This window comes from Anas acuta, chromosome 8, assembly GCF_963932015.1.
Source record: "Anas acuta chromosome 8, bAnaAcu1.1, whole genome shotgun sequence".
Taxonomy (NCBI): Eukaryota; Metazoa; Chordata; class Aves; order Anseriformes; family Anatidae; genus Anas; species Anas acuta.
Genome location: NC_088986.1, coordinates 21,270,850 through 21,287,990, shown reverse-complemented (window position 1 = coordinate 21,287,990; position 17,141 = coordinate 21,270,850). Strand labels below are relative to the sequence as shown.

The 17,141-nt window shown below is 51.0% G+C and overlaps 2 protein-coding genes across 4 annotated transcripts in view; one reads left to right on the top strand and one right to left on the bottom strand.

The window, feature by feature from the left end:
* XPR1 (xenotropic and polytropic retrovirus receptor 1) overlaps nucleotides 1-2,156 on the bottom strand; it is a 114,734-nt gene extending 112,578 nt beyond the window's left edge. The window contains exon 1 of the mRNA XM_068690479.1: nucleotides 1,756-2,156. Within this exon, the coding sequence (XP_068546580.1) occupies nucleotides 1,756-1,824 (69 nt within the window). The 5' untranslated portion in view covers nucleotides 1,825-2,156. The remainder of the gene's footprint in view (nucleotides 1-1,755) is intronic.
* Nucleotides 2,157-7,131: 4,975 nt separating this feature from the next.
* ACBD6 (acyl-CoA binding domain containing 6) overlaps nucleotides 7,132-17,141 on the top strand; it is a 72,299-nt gene continuing 62,289 nt past the window's right edge. For 2 of the 3 annotated variants that reach the window (XM_068689981.1, XM_068689982.1), the window contains exons 1-3: nucleotides 7,132-7,373; nucleotides 12,291-12,355; nucleotides 12,695-12,791. In XM_068689981.1, the coding sequence (XP_068546082.1) occupies nucleotides 7,179-7,373; nucleotides 12,291-12,355; nucleotides 12,695-12,791 (357 nt within the window). In that variant the 5' untranslated portion in view covers nucleotides 7,132-7,178. The remainder of the gene's footprint in view (nucleotides 7,374-12,290; nucleotides 12,356-12,694; nucleotides 12,792-17,141) is intronic. The other variant, XM_068689980.1, reaches the window with a different exon arrangement.

Below are 17,141 nucleotides of genomic sequence, written 5' to 3'. Positions count from 1 at the left end.
AAACACAATGGGATCTCTCACTCCGAAATGGAATCTGATTACTGCTTTAATTAAGGAGAAGATATAAACTGTCAATTAAAAAAACACATTGAGATATTTCAATGAATTATACACTTTTTTTTTTAAATTACTACGATGCAACTGTAAGAAGTATTGCATACAAATAACGAAAGCAACATCTGCCAAGCAACAGCTCGGCCTTTCTCTTGACAAAGGAGGGCTGCGTGCTTCTTGCCTCGAGGCTCACCAACAAGTAAACCAAGGTAGCGCCGCGCTCCACACGACCACCAGCCACTGAATAATAAATGCCAGCCCATTGCACTACTGGAATATGCATGAGCAGCAGGCTGACTCACATCCAGACAAAACAAAGAGTTTTGAAACTTACTACTAAAAGCGAGGGTGGGGTTTTTATTTTAATGCCCTCAGTGTTCAGCTAACCGTCCAACAAGAACGCTATGTTTGGAAAGAATAACATCTATTAAGGAAGATTTTACTGAAATCTACCTTGATTTTGAACTGGGATGGGGGAAGGGAGAAGGAGAGAATATCAGTGTCCTAGTTAAAACATCTGAAAATTAACCTCCTGTAATGAAAGCAGCGGCCAACGCGCAGCAGAGTTCTTCGCGCATTACTCGAGGTGTCATAGTTCGCTGGGTCTCCTTCACCCTCCCTCAGCTTCCATCTGGTCAGCCAGGAGCGCAGCCTTCTGCACATCTTTTTCCCCTCCTTGACTTCCCCTCCAGCCCCACCTCTGATCCTTCCCTTCGGACCACATTCAAGTTTTCTGCTCCCAAAAGCAGAAAACAACCCCGAGAGCTCTCACAGAGAAAATCCATCGGAGACCCGACGCAGAACTAATCTGGCACCGTACTGAGACAATGGGGTCCCTCCTTCGCAAAAACCCATGCGTTACTCGGGCAGCTCGTTCTGCAAACAGCTCAGGTAGATCACGGATTTGTTCTAAAATAAAACCTGCCTGCAGCTTTTAAGCATCTATTCCTTTGCACTCAGGTAATGGAAAACAAAGGAGTGGTGAAAAGGGAAGATATAAACTTTTAGAGTCCGACAAGAATCACACAGCAAGCTGAGATAAACATGGTTTCCTTGCGAGAGCAGACAGCTTCATGGGGATGTGAGACATAAATCACTATTAGGGTCCCAGAGAGAAAACCCTGGCCCTTGAACGATAACAGGCACCGAGCGTTTTTTTGCCTGGCTCAGCAGGTCAAGCAGCCCGCTGCTGACAGCTCCCCTGGAATCAGCTTTCAGGTTTAATTATTACTCGTGGGGATGACCGGTGCTGCTGGGGAGAGCGTCTGTGAGCCCGGACAGCGCAATCAGCAGCGGTTTCAGCGGGGCTGACAGCCTCCTGAGCACCAGCCCAAAGCCCAAAGCCTTCAGCGGGACGAAGCTCGGGCTGAGGTGTCAGCGCGACCTTCCCACAGCAGGCAGCGGGGGCTGCGGGGGGGCTGGAACCGAGCCCAGCACCCCCTGAAGGAGCTGGGGGAGGCTCGGGGGGACCCCCCGGTACAGCGGGCACCCCGGGAAGGTGCCACCTCGGGGTTATTTCTGCTCCACCCCATGCTCTGCTGACCTTCCCGCTAGGCCGAGAGGGTAGCGGGGAAAAGGGACCAGCAGCGCCGAGCCCCGAGGCCTCCCCCCTCACCCCTCACGGCCTCACCCCCCCCCCCTCAGGCCCGCACCCCCCTCCCGGTGCCTCCGCCGGTGGGCGCGGGCAGGGGCAGCCCCCACCTCATACTGGATGTACTGCTTCCGCCACTCGGGGGTGATGTGCGCCGCCAGGTGCTCGGCGAACTTCATCCTGCCGCCTCCTCCTCCTCCTCCTCAGTCGCTCCGAGCCTCCTCAGCGGCTCCTGGCCGCCACCGGGCCGCCGCCGCCGCTACTGGGGGGCGGGGGGGGGCCGCCGCCGCCGCACATGGGCCCCCGCCCGCCCTCCCCGCCGCTCCTCAGGCCTCAGGAGCCGCCGCGGGGCTTCCTCAGCTCGGCTGGGCTGAGCTGGGCTCGGCTCTGCCCCGCTGGGCTCGGCTCAGCGCCGCCCCGCTGCTGCCGCCACCGCCGCTCCCTGCCCCGCTGCCGCCGCCACAGCCGCCGCCGCCATCTTGGCGCCCCTCCGCCCCGCCCCGCCCCGCCCCGCCGCCCGCACGGCCGCGTCGCCACGGCAACCGCCCGCCGAGGGGGCGGGGCTTAGCGGGAGGGGGCGGGGCTTGGAGCGGCCCCGCCTGCCGCTCGCCTCAGCGCTGGCCCCGCCCCCAGGCGCGGGGCGGGACTGGGGGTTTTGGGGGTTTTTGCCTCAAAAATTGGCTGTGGGGCTGTGTGGGAGCACGGAGCACGGCACCCAGGGGCCGTAGTGGCACCTCGCTGCTCCAACCCCTTCCCGTGTGTACCACGACTCTCTCCGTGCTGTTTCGGCCAGGAGAAGATAAAAGCACCAGCGTTATTCCCTATTTTTTCACTTTTTTCTGCTTTTTTTTTTTTTCGCTTTTTTTGCTTTTTTTTTGCTTTTTTTTCTTTTTCTTTTCTTTTTTCTTTTTTCGTTTTTTTAAACCGACAAGGCGGGAGTGGGCTCTCCGCCAGCGCAGTCTGGCACTTGCTTTGTGGAGAGCATATAGAAGCGTTTATAAATAGCCTGTTTTTCTTCTCAAAATACATACTTTTAGAGATCCTGCATTGCTGGGGAGAACGAGTCTTCAAAAGAGGCCGGAGAAAAAGAGTCCTTCAGAGGGCAAACCACCCGGCGGGACACCGGCCGGCCTCCCAAAGGCTTGGTTGGGCACAAGCCCCCCAGCCCCGCAGCATCACCATGGGCTTCCCACTGCCCCAAAACCCCAAAAAAGATCACAAAACGGAGGTTTAGGGGGTTATGGAAATGGGATAGACAAATGTGAGCTACACAAAACAAAGAGCAGCCAGGTTCACGTCCCAAAAAACACGTCTGTGTTTTTTCACACAGACGTCAGGAGATGGGAAAGGAGATGGATGGGGCAGAAGGCTGAGCAAAGCAAGATGGAAACAGAGCTTTTAGATTATATTTTTTTAGCTTCACACCAAACAAAACACTGTCAGTCAAACAAAAATGAGATTTCTCCCGTTATTTGCAACCTCTGGACAGCCGGGCGGCCAAGACATTGGCTGCTTCAGGGAGAAGCCATTGGGGCCATTTGTATGCACCGCGGCGCAGGAGCTTCCAGAAGGAGGGAATCAATGTTTTATTGATATCTACAAAAACTATATGGCAGCTGCACTAATTACATGCTTTTCTCCCAGATCCCCTTTGCTGCATGCGAACAAGAGGCCAGCCTGCAGGTAGAACCTGCGAGCACCGCACGCGTGCCTCCAGCCCTCCACCATCGACTGGCGTCTCCCATGGCACAACGAGGCAGCCTTAATTACCCCTTTTCTTTGTCTGCTGTGGAAAAAAAAAAAAGGAATGTAAGGAGGGCTTAGCTCGGAAGGTGGTTGCCGTATCCCACACAGGCAGCTGAGCATTTTGGAGCCTGGAGGCCATGTCCTCACTGCCTCCGTCCCACCCCAAAGGCTCTGTGGTGCCTTTCATCTTCTCCCATGCCTGCTGCAGGTCGGGTGGGAGGATCAGGCCCTCCGTGCAGTTGTTCCTGAAAGAAAGGCAAGGAAAAACTGAGCGAAATCGAGCCGCAGGTGCTAGAGCAGGGAGAGCATCGTGGCCTCTCACCATGGAGACCAGACGGAAAGCGAGCGGAGGCCGCGTGCTTCAGATAATTTGTCTCAAATACTTTGTCAAGCCCGTAGCTGTGCAGACAGAGCCAGTCACACGCAGGACATCTCTCTGTCCCCAGCCCCAGGCACGCAGTGCCAACCTCCTGCGCCTACCTCCTCATATTGTCCCCCTCTCTGCCTCACTTTGCCCACCTGTGAAATGGGCGGAGGGGGCCAGGGCAGGCTCAGGCCGGGCTCCCGGGCACGCAGTGCTGCCAAGGTGGCCAAGATCTCCTTACGGGACACGGCGCTGCCATTTGCTGCTGCGGGGGGTGGAGAAGGGAGACGGACTCAACAGCTGTGCCCAGGGAAACTTTCCACCCACGATAGCTGCCAGGCTAAATATACTTCGGGACGGGACCCCCGCGGCCACGGCGGGGACAAGGGGGACCTGCCAGCCGCGGGGCCACCCCGCCTGGCAGCTGCCAGGGATCTTGCATCAGCATCCCGTGTATGGTCCCCTCCCCGCTGGCCTTGTCCCCATGCTGTCCTCTCACCCCAGGGCAGAAATCCTGGGGGGGGGAAAGGGGATGGAGATAGCCCCTAAGGTGCTCGTTCTGCTGGGGATGGGGATGGAGAGGGCAACACAGCAAGGGGCAAGGGACAGCGGGTGCTGGCGACCCTTTTCATGGGGGTGGGTGTGTGGGAGCTGCAGAAGCTCTGCTCCCAGCTTCAGCCCCCCCAAAACCCCGCAGCGCTCCCCGAGGGCCGCAGCCGGGCCGCCAGTGCCCCCCAGCGGCAGCGGGACCCGGCCGCGGCGACACCCGCGGTGCCCGGCCCCACGCGTGGCACCGGGACATGGAGTGGGGAGCTGGGAGAGGGGAAAAGTTGGCAAAGGTCCTAAAATGAATGAGAAGTGTTAGGGGAGCCCCTGGTGTCAATGCGGTGGCTGCTTTCCCTCTGTGATCCTAACAGGCATTTGCAAAGCAGCAGGGTTTGAGCCAGCTTACGTAAACATATTTATCTATCAATCTATATATATTTATACATACGTATATATACGTATGCATACATTTAAATAAATGTATATATAACATATATATCTGGAGCACAAGTCCTGTGAGGGGCGGCTGAGGGAACTGGGGGTGTTTGGGCTGGGGAAGAGGAGGCTCAGGGGAGACCTCATTGCTCTCTGCAACTGCCTGAAAGGAAGGGGTGGGGAGCTGGGGGTCGGCCTCTGCTCACAGGTAACCAGTGATAGGACTAGAGGGAACGGCCTCAAGTTGCTGCAGGGGAGGTTCAGGTTGGAAATTAGAGAAATTTCTCCTCAGAAGAGCAGTCAGGCACTGGGACGGGTTGCCCAGGGAGGTGGTGGAGTCACCGTCCCTGGGGGTGTTTGAGGAGAGGTTGGACGTGGTGCTGGGGGACACGGTTTGGTGGGTGACATTGGTGGCAGGGTGTGGTTGGAGCAGATGTTCTTTCCCACCCTCAGTGATTCTATGATTCCATGATTCCATTCACACCTAAATGGTTCTGTGACCGTATCCAACCAACAGCCAACTTGGGGCTTTCCTCTCGATGGGGGCTTCCACTCTGCCCCCAAGAGGGTTTTGAGGAGAACCGTGCCATGGCTGCCCAGCTTGGACGTGGCTCTGGCCATGGCTCCTTCTCACCGAGACACCCAGGGCACGGCCCAAACCACGGGGGGCTCAGGCCCACCGCCCTGCTGGGCACACAGACCCCTGTGCGGGCTGCAGCGGCAGCAGCAGGCTTCGAGGCTGGACACTCCAGAGGAAGCCGAGCCCAGGGCAGTTCTCCACCCCGCGAGCCCTCAGCCCTGCCTTTCGCTGTGCCTCTTCTGTCGCTTCCAGGGAACGGGCCGGTGGGCCTCAGCTTCTGTGGGGACAGACCACCAGGGAAAGGGCGCTCTGCATGATTACGCCTTGCGCTGCCGGATGGAGGCCAAAGCTGCCGTCGTGGTGAGGAGCCTCAAGCGCCTCCACCAGCTCCGCCTGCAAGAGCTCAGGCTCCCACAGCCGAGGAAGAAGGCACAAAACAAGGACAAGAAAAAAAGAGCCCCCTGGAGTACCCCCAGCAACAAGCGGGGTAGCCCTTGGTCTTAGGACCTCCAAGGCCCGTGCGAGGGCAGGCATCGCACCGGGAAAAGACGCAGGGGGAAGGAAGTGCCTGGCTAATAATTCTGGCACAGCCTTTTCACCCATCTGACAGTCAGTTCTCTTCAGACTGACAGCGAGCCGGTGAGGCAGGACACCCCTCAGCCCTCCGAAGGCTCCTGTGCTGAAGGCACCTCCCCTGACAGCTGGATGCCAACATCGCCCTGATCACCGCCCTGCATGGGTACCACCGACATTGCCGGCTGTCCCCTGGTGGGCTGCCCGTGCCCAGCCAGCACAACACGAGCGGGGAATCGACATTCATCTCATGAGGGCCTCCAAGGAAAGGATTGAGGGCCTCCTGGAAAGGTTGGATCAATGGCAGAGGCCAAGGGGATGAGGTTGAACATGGCTAAGTGCTGGGTCCTGCGCTTTGGTCAGAACAACCCCATGCTGTGCTCTGGCTATGGCCAGAGTGACTCAAAATCTGTGCAGACCAAAAGCATCTGGGGGTGTTGGTTGATGCTCGCCTGAATACTGCTTGCCAGCAGTGTGCCCAGGTGGCCAGGAAGGCCACCGGTGTCCTGGCTTGTGTCAGGAATAGTGCAGCCAGCAGGGCCAGGGAGGTGATTGTCCCCCTGTACTCAGCTCTGGTGAGGCCGCACCTCGAGTGCTGTGTTCAGCTTTGGGCCCCTCACTACGAGAAGCACATCGAGGCCCTGGAGCGTGTCCAGAGAAGGGCTGCGAAGCTGGTGAAGGGCCTGGAGCACAAGTCCTGTGAGGGGCGGCTGAGGGAACTGGGGGTGTTTGGGCTGGGGAAGAGGAGGCTCAGGGGAGACTTCATGGCTCTCTGAAAGGAAGGGGTGGGGAGCTGGGGGTCGGCCTCTTCTCACAGCTAACTGTGATAGGACTTTGAGGGAATGGCCTCAAGTTATACCAGGGGAGGTTCAGGCTGGAAATCAGAGAAATTTCTCCTCAGAAGAGCAGTCAGGCACTGGGACGGGTTGCCCAGGGAGGTGGTGGAGTCACCGTCCCTGGGGGTGTTTGAGGAGAGGTTGGACGTGGTGCTTGGGGACACGGTTTGGTGGGTGACATTGGTGGCAGGGGCTGGTTGGAGATGACTGTGAAGGGCTTTTCCAGCCTTAACCCACAACACGCAGCCCGGGCTCCTGCACCAAGCTGAGGATGCGGCTGCCAAGCTCAGCCTCAGCTCCGGGCGGGCCGTCAGCCCCTGTGCCTGAGGCGCTGAGGGCGGCGGGCCCCGAGCTGTCCCGGAACGTCCCTTCCCGGCTCGTTTTCCTCCCCGGGCCGCGGTGCCGCCGTACCGGGCCCGGGCGGGGCGGTGCTGTGCGGGCGGAGCGGCCGCCATGGCGTCGCCCTCGGGGGCGGCCGGCAGCGGCGCTGAGGGGAGCTCGGGGGACTCGGGGGGCTCGGAGCCGGCCGGCGGCCAGCACCACCAGCACCTGCCCGCCCTGTTCGAGCAGGCGGCCGAGCGGCTGCCCGGGCTGCTGGGCGCCGCCAGCAAGGAGCAGCTGCTCTACCTCTACGCCCGCTACAAGCAGGTGAGGCCCCGGCCGGCTCCGAGCCCTCACGGAGAGCCCCTCGGTGGGGCTGGGAGGCAGCAGGGACGGGCTCGGGCCCTGCTCTGTGCTGGGTGCCCGCCTGCCGGGCTCCCCGTGCTGAATCCGTGGGGTTTGGATGCGGCCCCGTGAAGGATGGGGCTGTTTGTGGAGCCCCATTGAGGCGGCTTGGTGGTTCAGGGGGTTGCCAGGGCATTAGGCTGTAGGGTTGTGGAATGTTTTAGGCTGGGAGATGCTCCTCAGGTGTCCCACCCAACCTGGACCATTCATGATTGTGGCGTGCTCTCGGTGGTCCTGCTCGGTGGGGGCTGCTCTTCACGGGTCCCTCACAACCTCAGCCCTTCTGTGAGGGATCTTCTGTGAGGGACCCTTCCCCATTCACTGACACTTCTCCTGTTCAGCCCCTGAGTATCAGCAACTCAGGGATGTGCCATGAAAGGCAACTTTCCTGCTCCTCTGGGAGAACTGATGTCAAACAAAAGCACCAGTTAAGGTGCAGAGAGCTGTAATTGGCCCACCCGGAGAAACAGAAGAGTTAAAACTTGTGTTGCACCTGGAAGATTAAAGGGTAAAAGCTTGAACCTGAATCACCTGTATGGCAAAAGATTGCCCAGAACCGAATCCCACCCGTTTGGGTTAATAGTTGAAGTTAGGCGCATACATCTTCCCTGTGATTTTCCTCCCACACTGAATACCCTCGTCTGGCTACTGCCACTGAAAAGCATTTCTATTTTTTTTGGTGTAATATTTAATTATCCACCAAGCTGGTGGCTCCCAGGCTGTGGTCTGTGGGCCATGAGTTGTACCGAGAACAGACTGGCCACGTGAGGCTCCGTCTTGAGGTTTTTCTGGTGCTTAAACAGGTCTCCAGGTTTCATCATCCTTGTAAGAAAAAGGAGGGGAAAAAAAGTGCCAGGAAAACTTGTAAGAACGGAGACCATGATGAGAATGAGGTGAAAAGAAAAGACTTTGGTGCAAATGCTTTGTAAGTGTCCCACTTGGAAAAGGGGAAGTGTCGCTGATGTACTTCTCTGTGAGTGTCAGCAGACTCTAGAATATTTATTAGGGTTGTCTCTGTAAGAGCAATAGAGTATTTAATGTTTCAGTTAAAAATGATTAAAATGGGAAACTCTTTCACAAGGTTTGATACCAGGCAGAAACAGCAGCAATTAGCACTGTCAGCACCGATGTCCAGTCCCCTCCAGCCGAGGGGCGCTTCCATCCCCTCCACCTCTGTCCCTCTTGTCCCCGGCCAAGAGGATGCACGAGAAGAACCCGCCTGCTCCTTGTTTTGGGGCTGTGTCAGCTCCCTGGTTTCTGTGCCTCCGGTGCCAGCTCGCACAGCTGCTGCAGGATTAGGCTCTGCTAACTTGGACTTTTGCAGCGTTTGGGGCTTTAAATCAACGTGATGGCGCTTAATGCGAGTTTTCTCTCTTTAATTACAGCAGCCGTAGCAGCATGCGTAATGGGCTGCTAATATATTACGCCGGTGGGCAGTGGTATTGCTCGCACACAAAAGGTGCTGACTCAGATCTGTCCGCTGCCCTTGATTTGGCACCCTTGTCTTTCCTCCGTGCGGTGTTTTATGTCGCTCAGGGCTTTGATTTAGGACGCAGCGCCGTCATAAAAGGGGTGGCAGTAACAGCTGAGCTCTCTGTTAAAATACTGTATATTATTTATTTCCAACTGTTTGGGTATATAACCGTTTTCCTGGGATTTTATTACCTTTTATTGGAGGCCATTTCAGGGTTTTATTACTTTTCTCTCTGATTTTGTTTATGTGTCAGAGACTTGAAAATAAGGGAATTGCTTAGTTGTCACCTCCAGTGAGCTTTTTAGAAGATGTTGCTGGCTTTACGACTCAGGGGAAGAACAGACTGCTTGGCAGGGCTCTTGCCTGGGACCCGTTTTCTTTCTCCCCCTGCTTTTGGGCAGATCTCTCGTCCTGCCTGCCTTGAGCCTGCAGCGGTAAGGTGAAGGTGGTGGAGCTTGTCTGTCTGCTGGGAATGCCAAAGAGGGGGGCTCGGGAGCTGTGGTGATGGAGACCAGTACAGCATTTGTCTTTCAGAGAAGGCAGCGGGTCCAGAACCTCCCTGGGAGTGACCCGAGGCTGGGAAAGCCGCCCATCAGCAGGATGCTCTGGGCTGCAAACCCAGTGCTGCTGGCAAAGGCTTGTGCTGCCCCTGGGGAGGGTAAACTTAAGGATTTCTGAGCAGCTGGGACTTCCCGCTGCATAAACGTGTTACTTGAAAACTTAGCACACAGCAGTTTGTTCCCCACCACCAGGAAGAAAAAAATAAAACAGTTGTGATGTAATGAGCAAGGAGAACCTCGGGTTTTTTCACGGGACGGCCCAACAGCTGAGATTTTATCTGGTGGTACACAGCACTGACACGTCTCTCAGTCTGTCCAGGAGCTTTTCTGAACATCGTGACCTCCAGCCGTCAGGTGAAGCCATCAGCCAGGGCTTCTAAATTTCCCTTTTGGCCACAAACACAGACACAGCCCGTGCAGAGCTGCCTGGGTCAGCTTTTTGCATGGTTCAGGAGTATATTTAGCTAAAAATCCCCTTCATCGGCTACTGGGCTCCAGTCTCCCTTACCATTAGGTTCCTGTTTGGCTCCTGCTGCATTATGGAGTCCTGCAGCAGAAAGAAGGAAGCCAAGAATTTTTTTCTTCTTCTTCTCTCCAGCAAAAGCACTGCAAGCCTTTTTAATATATCTCAAAATAGCAAACAGGGCACACGCGTGCTTTTTTTTTCCTCCCATTCTTGATGGATGAAATTTAACTACCGTTCCTTGATTTGTATTGCTATTGATGTTACTAACAGTCTTTTCAGTGCTGGAACAGCCTCTGAATGCCAAATCTAGAGAAAAGGAACTGCTGTCTTGTTTTGATGATGGCAGCGAACAATTAATATTAAAAAAGATGATATTTCTTTGATCTGGCTTGGCCAGATCTAACTGAAGAATTGCCAGGCAGGCATTTTCCACCCAGATAATGAATTCGCATTTTATTTCCATGTTTCTTTTGTTTTATGGAACAAGTGGTCCTGTCCATATCTGAGCACAGGAGGAGAGATTTACAACACAAATGAGCCGTGACTGATTTACAGGGCTTAACTGTTGCTCGTCCTCTCCCCCAATTCTCCACGAAATGCAACGTGTTGTTTTAAAGGCCGGCTGAGATGCCCTGATGTGAACGGACTGCTCGCCAGGAGATGGTCAGATGTGCAGAGCATTAATTTCAGTTAGTCCCTCATCTCCTCTAGCACTCGAAATGAAAACATGGTGTAACTAATAAATATCTCTCGGCGTGGGCACGCTCGCTCTAAGGCCTGATTAATGATTCCCATCCTTAGCAGAAAATCCCCACCCTGCTAAGGTGAAGAATTGTTGGTTGATTTAAGCGCTTCACCTGCCTGAACACTGGAGCATATTTCATTTACAAATAGAAAATAATGGGGGGATGCAGTTCGGTGTTGCTTGGCTAACAACGTGTTTGGCCAGCAGCCTTTGCCCACCTCCAGGCCGTGCCTGCCTGGTGGACCAAGGATTTCTTGGCCTTTTGTTATCCCTGCAGGACATGCACTGCTTTCCTTAAGCTGAATGTAAAAAAACTAAGACGAATCCACACTTTGTGTAAGTCCGTTCCCTTTCATGGTGATATTTTCATTTCAGTTGGATCCGTTTTGCTGACACAGCTGTGTGCCGAGGGCTTTATTCTGTAAGAGGAAGGGGCGCTGATGGCAGCCGGGTCTGGTGAGTCCTCACCGCGTTCACCAGCAGGCACAGAGGCACATTCACGTCTAAATTCTCCTGAGCTGACTTTCAGGAAAACGTTACCATGTCTCAGCCTTCTCACTGCTCTTCCTGAGACGATCTTATCACCAGATGCCTCTCAGCAGCGTGCTTGTGCTGTTGGAGCTGTGGGCAGGGGAAGCTTTTGTCCGTCCTCTCCATTCACTTCTGTGGGTGAGCTCGTAACGGAGATAGGGCTGCCAGACCCTACTAAAATGAAAGAAGCAGCTTTGTGTGTCACATCAGCACGCCTTTATATGAAAACCCAGCTGAGGCCCCCTGGTGCTAAGTCCATTTCACGCTTTTACGTCAGGATCTGTTTGGGAACCTCGTCAGTTCTGGTATTTCTGAGCTAGAGTGGAGCCAGAGAAGCGCATGCCTGATTCTGCACGCCTCTGCTGTGGCGGTACCCATCCCCTAAATCTGGTGTGGTGCTATTTCTGTTACTTCCCCCTTTTCCCCTTTTCACTCGTGCCTCCTCGTGCCAGCCCACTTCGTCTCGGGCGGTTCTGCTCAGGCCTCGACTTGTTCCGCTCGCGGAGTGCTTCCTGTGCAGCCAGATGCCTCGGAGCTGATTCAGAAGCTGCTTGGCGTTCCTTCCCCCTGACTTCGTCCCCTTGCCTTCCCGAGGACCTTGAAAATAATTAAGCAAAGTCTGTTTACTCAAACTTGGTGCGGAAGCAGGTAAATTTCATCCTTAATGAATAATCATCCCTCTAGAAACCCTAATCAACAGATTTTTTTCTTGATACTGGTGGAGAATGAGGCATTTGGCTGAGTAATAAACATAACATTAAGTGAGAAATCACTTGCTGGTGATCCCTGTTGGGTAATGCATGCAAAAGAAATGAGCTGCCAACAAAATTGCTTCCCTTGCATCACACAAAGCAAGCACAGCGATGCAGAGGTAACTGTGTAGTAATTGAGAGTGCTAAAACAAGGGTAAAACACAGCTGAGTTGGGTGTCAGTACTTTCCCTCAAAAACTTTTCATCTGGCACAAGAATAAAAGGACCCAGAGCCATCCAAACCTGGTATTTTCTTAAGCAAGTTCCCTTCTCTTTGGTTTGTTCTAACAGAAGGAAATTTCTTTTCTTTAGGTGAAATTCGGACCCTGTAACACTCCAAAGCCAGGCTTCTTCGATTTTGAGGGGAAGCAGAAATGGTAAGAGGAAATGCTTGTAAACCCTGCATATTTCAGGCTCTAGTTTGTGTCGCATCTTGTCTCCTCTGTTGACAGATTACAGACAACTTAGAGGAGGTAAAATTTAGAGTGTCTGCCACAGGATGGCTTTTGTTTAAAAGACACTTTTGTATTGGAGTGCTGCACTGGCAGCAGTCATGGCTTCACTGAAATGTTGGCTGCTTCCAAGTGAATGGAAGATGGCTTTATACCCCCTAAAATCATATATGTGATTCCGATTGCCATGTTCCACTGTTCACACTGTAAAAAGACATTGTGCTGTCTCCGAGTGGCTCGCTGATATCTTGCTCTCTGTCCTAGGGAAGCCTGGAAAGCCCTGGGAGACACCAGTCCTCATCAAGCTATGCAGGAGTATGTGGCTACAGTGAAAAAACTGGACCCCAGTTGGAACCCACAGGTAGGAAATATGAAAACACTGTTTAGAAAACAAACCCACATCTGTGTCTTTTCAAAGCCAGCAACGGTTCAGCTTCACACAGACTTCAATTGCTGCATAGGAAACTTCATTCTGAGCAGGTCAAACTCTAAATCCATTTTAAAACTCCCCTTTTGTTAAGACTGAAACTTGAAGAACCATCTTTTTCATTCGTAATTATCTTCATTACAGTAAGCACATGCGCAGGGTTGATTTGGCTGTAGTGATCTAATTTATTTTGCTTTTATGGGTTCATGCTGTATTTAGCATGTAAGGATACTTTTTATCCTTTTCTCATCTTTGTCTTTTCAACTACTCTTTAAATGTTGATCAATACAAAGTAATCTCCATAAAAGTGATGTGAACTGAATGATCAATTCTGAAAATGTTTCCTTTTTGTTTCGATACAGCAAATTACCAAATCTGATTATGGTTAGGTGCTCCAACATAACAAGCATATTTTTAAGCCCTGTATGTGTTTGTTATAGGGAGATTGTACTGTCATCTTAATTAATCTGCCTTTTATCTGCCAGGTTTATTACTTGATTGAGTATTTAAGGATCTCTCTCTGTTTATAGACTGATTTTTATATAATTTTTAAGAGGATTGGATTTTGGAAAAATACTGCTTTTAACTGGAGTTAGAATGGAGATATTTTACTAATAGCAAAATGCTGAACGCATAGTAATTTCTTTGCACAGTAGGAAATTGATTCTTTTTTTGTCCTGCACTTTGGAAGCAAATACTAGTCTGAGCACCAGCCTATGAATCAAGAATTTGATTCTCAGTTGTCTTCTGGTAGTGCTCTTCAGTCTTAAGAGTAATTATATTCTTTACTAGCTCATGTTCCGTGGGTTTGATCCTGCTTTTGCAGCAGGTGTTGTTTAGAGAGAACCCTTTTTAATATCTTTGGGAAAAAGTTTTATGTGCTCTACAGTGTGGTTAGCAAAAATCAGCCACATGCTGTGTGAGTTCTTGTCTGATCTAAAATGGCCATACAGGAATATTCAGAATTCTACCTAAATTTTAAAAAATTATGAGGAAGCTACCCAGCAGCATAAAGTGAAACATCCTGAATATTCGTTAAACATTGACCAAAAAAATGAATAATTCTTGAACCTTTTGTGTGTAGAGCTTGTGTTTGTTTTGTCATCATGCATGATTTTTCATGCATGATGACAAGTTCAGCTTGGGATACTCTTCTCACTTCATTGCTTCAGAGAAATACCTTTTTCAGAGGCATCACCTTCAGGTTACAAAGCTGTCAGCTAGGAAAGTGAAATAATCTAGTAGTTTTCAGATCTTTTTTTAAGAAGCCACATAGCAAACAAGGAATAGTTTGCAGTGCTGCTCCTCCTCTCTTCCCCTAAGGTGAGGAATGAATGTGTGAGCATGTTTCTTCTTTTGCATACCCTCTGTCCCCAGGACTCAGCAGAAACTGGACCATGTGGGGTGACGCTATTGCAGCAGCGTGTTTGCTCTTTCGTGTGTTGTGCCGTCCTCCCTTGTTTATGGGTGGTAGGTGCAAGAAGTGTGGGTTTGCAGAATTAAAGAGCAATGCTAGAGCTTGAGCAGAATCTTCTGTGTCAATAACAGGGCTGAAGGTGTCTGAGTGGTTTAAAGATGTGTGATTTTCTTCCTTCAAATGCTTTTCGTTGCAGCTTTTCAACATACAAGTTTATCTCACTGATATAACCATGTATTTCTTGACCTTTTGAAACCAGTGATTTTCTCCTTGGTGTAGTCTCAGTGCATGGCGTTATCTGGTTTACTGTTCCTTCACCACTGCACAGGTACCGTGCTTCTTGTCCTTATCCCTTTTCCCCTATTCCTTGCCTATTCCTAGCTAGAAACCTGTTAAAAGAGCTGTGAGAGCTTTACACTGAAGGAATGTGTTCAGCTGCAGAAAGGCTTAACAGGAAGCTAAAAGAGCAGAGAATGCAATTTAAAAGTTAGCATTAGAGCACGCATGGCTTTGGATTCTTTAAAAGATTCCATCTGTCCTTCCTATAATATCTTCATTTTAATTCCACTAGTCTACAACCAAAATCCTGCCAGGATTCTTCTTGTTCTTTGATCTATCTCATGCTGCAATTTTTTTCCTACCACATCCACCTTGTGGAGCCACGAGAGGGAGCTCTGTTCTTTAAAATGACAGAGGTACCTGCAGTCGGGGGGCAGTGATGGAATAATAGCTATTTGAGTCTTCAAATTTCAAACTGGATTTATAGAAGAGATCTGTAGGAACATTACGAGGTTCTTCATCACTGTCATTGTCTCCTTTCCATGTTCACCTGCTGAATTTCTGAATTGCTCTTGTGTTCTATAGATTATGAATGAAATACTCCTAGTGTTGGGTAAATGCGATATAAAGCTTGGTACAAATTGGAAAAGTTCAGCTTTTGGATCATTACAGATGGCAGGCAGCAATTAGAGTACGAAGCTGTCACATTTCTCATTGTGTAGCTTCATGAATTTTGCTGTTGGAAGCTGTCCCAATATTACCTGCATATTTTCTCTTCAACTGCTCACTTTGTTCCTTAAAGTCATTCTTGTGTTATCTTCAATCCTTCTCCTCTCTGGTTTCATGTATTTGCAAAGGGCGTTGATCCTTGTCTTGATCCTTTAGTACTAACTGTGCAAAATGTAAAACTTGGGAGCACTGTACAGATAGATAGACAGATAGCTTCCCCAACAGATTTGTTACTGCTCTGTGGCTTTTGGGTTGTCCGTTCCTAATAAATAAAATGGAAATAAATGTAGTGGTTTTCATGCTGTCTCAACATATCCACTTCTTTCACTTTTCTTGATTATTCCTTGATTCATTCCTTCACGTTGACCTTGCAGTTTCTCAGTGCATTGAACTTTAGTACGTTTTCAGCATCAGACTGCTCTAATGTAGTAATTTTTTTTTGTTTTCAATGGGGACAAAACCAAAGTGAACGTGTACTGATGCAGCAGGAGCATCCTGAATTCACGTTCAGAAGCACCGAGAACACCATGAACAGGCAAAATCCAACCACCTTCTTCCTGTTCCTACCTGGAGGCTGGAGCACCTGCAGTTACAGGAGACAATTGAATGTGGAAATGCAGTGCCCACAGCTATTTCCTGCTGTGTGAAGCTAGAATGCTGCTTTTGACAATAGTGGTGCAGCTGTTGGGTCATCTCCATGGCCATTTCCCATGTTTTAGCTTTTTCTTCATCCTTGCCACCAGCAGGCCATCTGGTAGTCATGCCTCATCTCTTCTATACGAACTTTTGTCTAAAACCTAGCAAGGAAGGAGATGTTTAAAATAGCAGATATAATAAAGTATGTTGAGATAAGTTATCTTTATGTTCACAAAGCTTCTGTATTTGTCTTGAACCCAGAAGTCTATAACCCCTGATCACAATTGCCTTTCTGGATGTTTTTGCAGTTGGATCTCCCTGTTGGCGTGGTCTTCTGATGTTTTGTGTTGTGGATGGTTTTGCTCCTTTTCCCAAGAGCAGCTGTTAGGGGGTCAGGATTCAACTCCTGCCTTGATTCTCCTCTTGGTGCCATCTACCTTCGTCATCTTCTACCTTTTAGCACATCTTTTGTTTCTTGTTCTTTCTTCTGAGTCATTCCTTTTAGTCTGGAGTTCCAGGCAGTGAAAAGGTAATTGCTTGGACCAGCTCAGCTCCATTTACATATTTCAGAGACATCACCTGTCCTTAAAGTCTATTCACTCTTTCTCCAGAACACAGAATAATTTATGAAGCAATTCTTTTGTGTTCTCTATTCTTAAACAGAAATGTTTTATGCCGTCAACACATCTGACTGCTTCAGAGAGGTGTATGTGTCCCGGCTGCTTCGCTTCTCATACTTTCACCTGTCGTATTCCTGCCTTGCTGGCAGCAAATGCCACGTTGCTTTCTCTGGCTTTTGCTGATGTGTGCGAGGGTTCAGCAGCGATATCCAGCTGCTCTCCTGGCCAGCTGCCTGCCCCTTATTGCCTACCCCCATCCCTCCCTGCATCATGCTGGGGCTCTGCAGTACCTACTCTCGGGGTGTCAGCAGTGGTTTGGGTGATCTGGGGAGATCTCAAACTGAGTGCCTTGCATCTCTGTGCAATAACTTCGTTCTCCTGTACATCGCTGTCTCAGCTGTATGCTTGGGCATTGATGGCGCTCAACATTTTTGAGGCATTCTTAGCGGTGATATTTGCTTTTCCACACTCTAATCTCCCTGGCATGTATTTGGTGTCATGGAAATCCCCAGTGGATTTACACCTCTGGATGTTTCAGACCTCACATCAGCACAGGAGTTCAGTCTGTCCACAGGCATGGACCACGCCGAGGCAGGAGCAGGA